General features: G+C 36.7%; 1 protein-coding gene across 1 annotated transcript in view; it reads left to right on the top strand.

The window, feature by feature from the left end:
* Window positions 1–10,144, top strand: part of LOC130214395 (probable E3 ubiquitin-protein ligase HERC1) — a 153,684-nt gene that overhangs the window by 121,694 nt on the left and 21,846 nt on the right. Inside the window, 6 exon segments of the mRNA XM_056446064.1 lie at window positions 592–717; window positions 4,801–4,939; window positions 6,664–6,845; window positions 6,933–7,088; window positions 8,632–8,754; window positions 8,848–8,950. Of these exon segments, the coding sequence (XP_056302039.1) occupies window positions 592–717; window positions 4,801–4,939; window positions 6,664–6,845; window positions 6,933–7,088; window positions 8,632–8,754; window positions 8,848–8,950 (829 nt within the window).

Below are 10,144 nucleotides of genomic sequence, written 5' to 3'. Positions count from 1 at the left end.
AGTTATATTTTAAACAAGTATTTATGTAGACCAAAATTTACATTCATATCTATATTATGTTTTTTTTTTTACAGAGAAATATGTTCATACATGATTTACCTGATTACATACTACATTTTATTTTACTTTTTTATTTCTGTTTTGTTCTAATATTAATTATAATTTTTAATAATTTATATATTTTTTTTCTGGCATAAAAACAGTCATAGAAAGAGATTCCAATAATAATCTCTGTAAAAACCTTAATGGTCTAATTTGTCAATTCCTAATTTGTCAAAAAAAAAAAAAAAAAAAAAATTATAATTTTGAACCTTATGTCATCCAATGTTCAGATTTGTTTTAAATTTTTGCAAATAACTACAGTATATTTAATAAAATAATGCCACATCTGCATTTTTAAACATACAATTTTAGAAAGCTCGTAATTTAATAAAAAAAATGCTTGCAGTTCTTAATGTAATCAATCAACCGTGGAAGTATGGTGGTAACTGCTAGCTAATTTATTTACCCTATTCTCCTGCAGTGTCTTACCTGAATAGACTGTGCTTCAACTATTTTATTCTAATCAGATTGTGCTTGTATGTTGGACAGGACTGGCAGCAGGGTGGTAAAAGTGAGGTATACCTGTGGGGTAACGGCCGCCACGGGCAGCTGGCGGATGCTGGAACCAGTGCATCTGTGCCCACACTGGCGCCCTCACTCTCTCAGACACAACAGGTGGAGTACCGACATGAAAATTCAGTTCAATCTTCTCTATTTCTATAGCATTTTTTTTTTCAAATAGATTGTGTCAAAATGAGAATAAAAAGCCATAACGATATTTCAGATCATGGAACATTCCAGCAAATCAGGCAAGCAGGAAATGAGTGGTAGAATGCTACAATTTCTACATGGTAGTTGGCATTCTGAACACTCTCGTTTTCAATTTGCATGAAGAATATTTTATCACCACACTAGAAGATGACTTAAGAAAAAATGCTAAAGTAAAATAACTTTAGTAAAATGCACTTAATTTAGATAATCTTAGGAGAAAAGATTAAATATCTAATATAATTTTCTAATAAAGAAATTTCATCTTTTTTTTAATTTTGTACTTGAAATATGATTAAATACTTGGCAAGAAAAGCATTTTTGCAAAGTTTAAGAATTTTTAAAATATTTAAACATCACTTGCACCCCAAAACGATTGAGGAGAAAGAAACTCTGGGTTTACTGAAGAAAACCTGCTCTTCATAGAGTAAGTTACCATGGTAAATTTGCCTTGCCTCCCTAACAGGGTTTGACATACCTCCCATTTTAAAAGAGAAAACCCAGAGTTTTCCTCATTTCAGGGTTAACATACTTGAGTTTTCACTTTCTGAAACTGACTTCAGATCTTCTGACCAATCAAATGCTCTCTGGCATCAAAGTCTCCCGCCCTCTACAAGCACCTAAAGCTGTGAATGGAATTGGTCATTTATTCACACGTAACAGAGCTTTTAATTCACACAGAGTGTTTTGCAAACACTTGCAAATATTAGAAAATAATAAACAGCCAGCATGGTGTTAATCTAAACTCCTTCACATTTATTAGTCATAACAATGCTCTGAGGAACCTCAATATCCGGCATGCTGGAGCGCGCTGTGCGCATATACACTCAATTATCTGCAGAAAGCCTAAGGGGGAAAATGCATACAGACATATAGGACATTCAAAATGAAGTCTGTTTCACATGATTACAGTTTTCTGTATAGTGAATGGCTCATAGCACGCTATATAGGGGGGAAAAGGGTTCATGCAGTGTAGATGTGCTTTACATTGGGTTAATACAAGTCTGGTTTTGTGATGCACAAAACAGATCAAACTTTGAAGCACTTTGAGTATCAGAAAAAAAGTTCTTGGCTTTTTTTTTTTTGTTAAAAAGGGAGAAATTGCTCGATCTCCTGTTTTTATGTTTTAATTGAAATTATGTCACACAATATACATTTCAAAGTATTTCAGGAGACTATTAAACGGTTAGTTTGTCCAAAAATGAAAAATTCTGTTATTAATTAATCACCCTCTTGTCGTTCCAATCCCCTGAGACCTTTGTTTGCCTTCGGAGCTCAAATTAAGATATTTTAAATGAAATCCGAGAGCTCCCTCATCCTCCACAAATGGTGAGATTCCCAACTCATTAAAAGTCCAGAAAATTACCTAAAGACATTCTCAAAATAGACCATAAGCCTACAAAGTAGAGGTGTGAACCGATACTGGTCTCGGGGTTCAGTTCGGTTACGATTATCATCAGTATCACGATTATCGATTCGGTTCAATTCGATAATTCGGTGCATCACGGTACATTTCCATACACATCACGATGTTTTCCATACACAGTGTTGTATTTTGGGGGGTGGCTATAACAAGCTGTCTGTATAAACACACATACACACATGGACACGCAGCACCACACTGTCTCTCATTCACACACACATTCACAAACATGGACAGCAGCAAGCACAAGCACGCACACACACGCGCTCTCCCTCTCACACACACACACACATGCCACGTGCTTGCTTGCTCGCTCGGGAGCGATATTGTGAGACCAGACCGGCCACTCCTGTTAAAATTACACCAGAGTTACCGACCGCTCCCGTGCTTTTTTTAGGAAATTTATTCCCGCGCTGCGTGAAATCTGGTCGGGTCCCGCGACAATGCACAGGTACAGCCGCGGGAATGCATACAGCCGAGAGGAAAGAGAAGGGAGGAAAAGTTACGCCAGCAGCCGAGAGGAAAAGTCACGCCAGCGGGTGAAATGGGCCACAGTGAGAGAGAGAAATGGAGTACTTTCATTCCCTCAATCGCAGAGAAATAGGGGCTTCTGCTGTAAGTGCCAGTGAAAGACTTTCCAGGAAACACACACACAGTGAAATTTAAGTAGTTGTGCCTGTAGTGTTGTAAATACTAACGCTCGCCTCCCTTGCGACAGAGCGCATATGAGATACGTGACGTCAGTACATAATAACCGGTTATGATTATTACTGAACCGATACCAAATTGTCTGCGTCTGCAAAAGCTATGAAAGTTTTTTTTTTTCGTATTGTGATGCAGTTCATAAAGAAACGGAATAGTAAATAAGAAATCAGTGGACGTGGCTTGTTGAATGTAGTCAAGTAGGAATTTCATTCAGAAAGATCGGGGAGAGTTATTACAACCAAACACTATAGCAAAACAAGACGTGTCACTGACATGTATAGTTTTGAATGGGGAAAAGTGTAACAGTCAATAAGGCGAATGAAGCCTAGTGCAGGAGCCAATCATCGATTGATATAGACTGACGATTCTCCGGGGAGAAGCTCGGACCAGACATGTGCTTTTATGATGTTTTTGTGGTCATCAAACATACTGGAATCTCAGTGAATACTTGCTTCACAGACATAACACATAGATCTAAAAAAGCTGTACTTTTAAATGAGCCAACTTCATATGAAAACAAACGTTTTTTGGTTTTGTAATCTGTATGAAACCAACGCAAGGCACAGTCCATCCTGTTAAAGGCACATCACATGACAGCAACTACTCAAACGCCCCACAAACTTGAAAACAAAGAATCACTGTCATTTCTAGAAGAGAAAATTATTAAAGTCGTGAATTACTTCAGAAGACCAGCGTGATCAGACAAGGCATTACCCAGAGGATGATAGTGTGTAACACAGTCATAAATGAGGTTGGTGTCGTGATCTCGTTCACTTCGAGTGTGCATGCACATTAGCTCAGGCAACCTGAAAAAAATGCTGATTTAGTTTGATTCTAATGTTTAGAAACTAAACTTATAAGACAGCTTATGTTTCATTCTATTGGTGATTCCAAATATGTAATGTAATCGTGAGCTTGGCTAACAGTTTTGTGGAATTTGATGTTTCCCATTCAGACTGAATGCCAGAGCACATAGTATGTTTACTATGCCCAATACCTCAAACAGGAAGTGCATTTTTAAGGGCAAACCATTTTTTGATCAACTGTTCAGCACAAAACTAGCAAGGTGAGCTAACAAAATCAATATGGTTAGTTTTGATTTCATGTTAACTTTAACAGCTTCTTCTCTTCAGTGTCAGTATATTGCGCAGATGCATGAGCACTGATGTATTTTTTTGTTTTATGTGAGAACCAAAGTATTATAGCTTGATAATATTCAGATTGAACCACTGAAGGGAAGTCGTATGGTCTGTTTGGAAAAAAAATTTCTGAATTTTTTTCGGGATCATTGCTGTCTGTGGAGGATGAGGGAGCTCTCAAATTTCACCTAAAATGTTTTAATTTGTGTTCTGAAGACAAACGAAGGTCTCGGGGTTTGGAATGACATAATAATTAATATTATGTCGTGATTAATATTATAATTAATAGCATACTAATAATAATCCGGGACGTCATGGTGGCGTAGCACGATCGCCTCAGAGCAAGAAGGTCGCTGGTTCAAGACCCGGCTGATCAGTTGACGTTTCTGTGTGGAGTTTGCATGTTTTCCCCGTGTTTGCGTGGGTTTCCTCCGGGTGCTCCGGTGTCCCCCACAAGTCCAACAACATGCTGTATAGGTGAATTTGGTAAGCTAAATTGGCCGTAGTGTATGTGTGTAAATCAAAGTGTATGGATTTTTTCCAGTGATGGTTTGTGGCTGGAAGGGCATCCGCTGTGTAAAACATATGCTGGATAAGTTAGCGGTTCATTCCGCTGTGGCGACCCCTGCTTGATAGAGGGACTACGTCGAAATTAAAATGAATGAATGAATAATAATCCTTTAAGTTAATATGTTGTATTAAAGAGACTTGTGTTTCTCTCAGGTCGTGTGCGGTCAGAACTGCACGTTCCTGGTTCAGGCTAACGGTACGGTTCTGGCTGTTGGAGAGGGCAGTTATGGGCGGCTTGGACAGGGTAATTCAGATGACCTGTACACCCCTACTATCATCTCAGCTTTACAAGGTAATGCAAACCAATGCAAACTCATTTTCAGCACAGCGCCGGAAATACTGTACAGCGAATGCATGTGATTTGCTGAAGTTACAGCACTGATAGCTTTCAGAATTGGGGGAATATAGGGCCAAAAATGGTGGAAATTGGATGCAGAACATCCTGAAATTTGAAGTTTGCAGTTTATACTGAGTGTTGTATAACTGTAATATAATAGCTACATGAAAGTTGAATCTCTTTCATTGAGTAATTTGAAAACAAATGTGAATGACTCTCGGGAAGATAAAGCATGTAGTCAAATTATTATTATTAGCGTTCAATGAAATGTTGAAAAAAAAAAGAACGATACTTAAAAGGAAAAATAATTCTAGTTCTTAATGTATTTTTTAATCAAGTAATTTTTTTTTCTTTTATTTAAATAATGTAATAATATATTAAATATATTAAAATGCGCATATAATATAATAAAATTAATATATAAAAATACATTTATATATTGTATGTATAGTAAATATAATAATGTTAGCATGTTCAAGGTTTAAGCATAATAAAAAATAGAAATAAATAATAATAATATTAATAATAATAATAATTATTATTATTATTATACTATATTTTTATTCTAAAATTATTTACAATATAAATATATCATAAAGTAAATATAATAATGTTAGGATGGTCAGGGTTCATATAATTATAATAATAATAATAATAATAAAAATAATAATACATTTATTTATTTATTCTAAAATTCTCACCAGAATTTATCACTACTACTATTATTATAATTTTTTTATTATTATCATTATTTGTAATGATAGCCAAAAATTCAACAAATATTTGTGTTTTATATAGTTTTAAATGTGGTACAGTAATGTTTTTTATTCAACATAGGCTCATTCTGAAAACATAGCCCTGTATACATTTTTGGAGATCGCGAATTATGTAGCCAGAAGTACGTATGGCTGCATTTAGTCTTTAAAACGAATGCTACGGTGGCTGTTCCTTTTCGTGCTTACCAGCTGACTGCTTACCTCCATATGGACGGCTTGCTGCTGTTACTTGATTGTCAAATAGCTCGCCTTGTACATCAGCGGACTTGAGACACAGAGACGAGTTGACAATGACAATGGTGTTCGAGTCCAGCGGAGAACGGTTCCAGAAATTGGGTGAGACAAAAACAGAAGCCAAAAAATAAAATAAACAAGTAAATAACAGGGTGAGAATGTGGTAAAATTTGAAAACGTGGTAAAAATCAGGCGAGGGCTTTTATTTTTCTGGATTGCTTTTTAAAACTGTCGGTTGGATTTAGGGAAGTGGGTGGGCGGGTCAATCGATGCTTTTGAAAACACTATTGGTTGGGTTTAGGAAAGGAGGAGGGTGGGTCACTCAGTCATTCGACAGTGGCCAGGCTTTACGCAAGAACAGCAGGCGCAAACGGTACTTGTGAGAGAAATATAATCTCAAAAAGCATTTACAGCGGCCTCTGGTGCATTCGAGAAAACAAAACCTGCAAAAAAACGTACCTCCTAGGACTTATTTGGCGCTCTCCAGAAATGTATATAGCAGAACATTTTCAGAATGAGCCTGAGTTGTTTTTATTATGCCATGCTTAAAATATAATAACAAAACATAACAACAATAACTGCAATACAACAACAACAACAACAATAATAATAATAATATTTTGAAAACTATGTTGTATCTGTTCCATTCAATTTTCTTTTCCTCAATAGGTTATGTTGTGACGCAGCTGGTGACATCATACGGGTCAGACGGCCACTCACTGGCTCTCACCGAGACTGGAGAGGTGTTCAGCTGGGGCGACGGGGATTATGGCAAACTCGGCCACGGCAACAGTGAAAGACAAAGACGACCCAAACAGATCGAGGGTCTGCAGGGAGAGGAAGTGGTGCAGGTACAAACAATTAAATAAATTCACCAAAACACAATGACAGAATCAGCATCAATCATTTAACTTAGTTTTTTTTTCTCCTGTCCAAAGCTGGCATGTGGCTTCAAACACTCAGCCGTCGTCACAGCGGATGGAAAACTCTTCACTTTCGGCAGTGGAGATTCAGGACGTTTGGGCCAGAGATCCACTTCCAACAAGATGATCCCGGAGAGAGTCACAGCACTAGACGGACACCACATTGGACAGGTGATCTTGTGCTTTATGATGGTCTGTGCATACACTACCCAACAAAATGTTTGCAGTCAGGCAATTTATTTTAATGTGTTTATCATATTATATTGCACTCATTGAAATATTAATTGAAAAAAAAAACATTGTTTGTTACTGGGACATTTATGCTTAAAGCATTTATGATTAAATTTATGCTTTTTAATTTATGATTCATAATTTTAAAAAATATTATAATCAATGTCAATGATGTTAGCATATGTGGTTTTTCACCCAATAAAGTAAAACAAATGTAAAGAAGGCTATTTCCTTCAATCCAAAATTAACTCAAATAAAAAATAGTGAAATAATTTTACATATTCTCATTGAATGTAGTTCACATTTAATACTGCGTTTTTATCTTTAATGTCATATGTGCCTTCAGAAATCATTCTAATAAGATAATCTGCTGCTCATTACACATTTGTATTATTATTAATAATAATGTTAAAAGCTGCTTCATATTTTCACAAGAATTGTCATAGTAATGTTGAAAAGTACTGCTTGAAATGTTTTGCTTTATTTACTTTCATTCATCATAAACATGTTATATTGTTCAGGAGTGAAAGGAAAAGAACAACATTTATAATGTTAAAAAAAGTTTGGTTATAAATGTGTCTTACTGATCTATATGTATAATAATTAGTGGTGAGCCGTTATCGGCGTTAACGTGCTATGTTAACGCGAGACTCTTATCGCGCAATAAAAAAATATCGCCGTTAATCTATTCTCAAAGTTGGTATGGGAGCTGGGTCTATTCTACGCAAGCTATGATGACTTTCACCTTGATATTTTAGCGCAGATGTACAGTATACCTGACCGGTGAGCCGTCTGACAAACAAGTGCCCTTCTGAATCAAATCAGCAGGATGCCTGATTTTAACTGCAGTTCAGCAGTTTCACTTTAACTCAGGAACATTTCATTCATGCCCCCATGACAAACTGGAGTATTAGACGCAAATAAGGAGTAATGACTGGTGAGAGTGTTATTGAATTTAATAACGCACACCAAATGGAAAGAAAAAAAAACTTCCGCATTTCGCAATGACTTTATGACTTAAGTTGGATTAAGGTAATCAAAAGTCGCTGTTTGGAGCTTATGTAGGCCTACAGTTCAAAATTCATGTTTAACTGAATACACAGTTAGTAAACACAAGTACATCTTATTGAACATCATTTATTTTCATCACCAATTATCATAGTAGACCAGTTTCTCAAGCAGTTTGTGATGCATTTTGGAAACAGGAGATGAGCCCCTGGTCTAATGCGCCACCTGGCTTGAGAAACCTGTTCTCAAAGACTTATTATTACGGTAGCACACACATTCTGAACGCCTTCGGCAGAATTCAAACGAGCCATTTTTATCTAGATTAATCTAGATTAATTACGAGATTAATCTAGATTAAATAATTTATCTATGCCCACCTATAATAATAATGTATCTTAATGATCCTAAATTATTGACCTGTAGTGAATGTCACCTTTGTCTGGTGGTTGAGGTTGAACTTTCTTCTTGTGTCCAGGTGTCATGTGGCATCAATCACACTCTGGTCCTGTCATCAGATGGCCTGACCGTCTGGGCTTTTGGAGACGGTGACTATGGTAAACTGGGTATTGGACCATGTACAGTGAAGTGCTACCCACAGGTACAGTTTTACTGTATCGGATGCAGACCAATTTAATTACACTGTGTTTATTTCATCATTGGCCAACTGTCCTGTTTTTCTGTTTGCTGGCAGAAAGTGGAGTCTCTTTGCAATAAAGGCATCAAAAAGGTTGGATGTGGAACGCATTTCTCAGTGGTTCTAGCCAAAGACGGTCACATCTACACATTTGGCCAAGGTATATCCTTCAGTAATCACTATCACCCAAATGCATTGTTCTGTAGCAGTGGAATCATTTACATTTATTCTATTCAAAAGCATTGCCATCAAGCATTTTTTCCATCAAGCTACCAAAATACGCATAAAAATAGGTGGCTGGAAGCATAGCTACTGATTCAATGCATTTTTTAATAGATTCGACCAAAGGGCCTAATTAAATAATGAAAAAAGATAGAAGCATGTTTGGAGCAGCAGCAAAGCGTGTGGTTTCAATTTCTAGCCGATGACTTGGTGCATGTCTACTATTTACAAATGTCATCCAAAAATGGAGAAGAAAATATGACAATCTGTAAAGTAGGATTGAACACATTCTTCCTTCAGGAATTACTAGACTAAAAAACAAAACAAACAAAGAAAACTTAAACTTCAAATCTCCTTCGCACAGAAGCTTACTCTTAGGTAAGGTACCAAGGTAAATCCTTCAGTAGTTACCATCACTCAAATGCATTTTTCTGTAGCAGTGGAATTATTTACATTTATTCTGTTGTAATTCTAGTCTAGTTAGGGCTGCACAATTCATTAAAAACCATTTTCATCATTTTAGTATAATTTCAGCCCCTGGTCGAAATCTGAAATCTCCATTTTTGGCCTATACATTTGCATGGCTGAATATTTGGTGCATCTCTACTGCAAAGTGGTCATGAATTTGAAAGTGAAACTAAAAATGCAGTTTTGAATGCATATTTGAATAAGTATGCACCTACATTTTGAAAAACTGAGTAGGATGAACTTTTTATTCGTTAAGAAAAGACACGCGTAAATGTTTTATAAACTAATTTCGAGAGGAGCACATGATATGATTGATTGTGGCTGGTCTCGCATCAATAATCATTGCAAGTCCAATCGGATATTATTGCTAGACCAATCAGATGAATTCTAGCCTTCAATAAACAAACCCATTCATCCTACCTTCCTCATCTTCATTTTGAAGAATCCCCCCCCCCCCCATCCACCCCATCTCCCTCTTTCCTCCTTTACCAGGGAGAACTTTCGAGTCCTACCTGATCTCGGACCCCCTGTCATGCTACATGACCAGGCGGGAGACCTGGGCTCAAGTATCTCCGAGCTCAGGGTTCTCTCCCGGGACAACATGCCAAATCTGCAAATTGTATCAAGCAATAGCTAAGTGTAAACTCTTGAAACTACGATGGAA

This window comes from Danio aesculapii, chromosome 21 (genome assembly GCF_903798145.1).
Source record: "Danio aesculapii chromosome 21, fDanAes4.1, whole genome shotgun sequence".
Lineage (NCBI taxonomy): Eukaryota > Metazoa > Chordata > Actinopteri > Cypriniformes > Danionidae > Danio > Danio aesculapii.
Note: the sequence above shows the minus strand (reverse complement) of the source record. Positions and strands in the feature narration are given on the sequence as shown.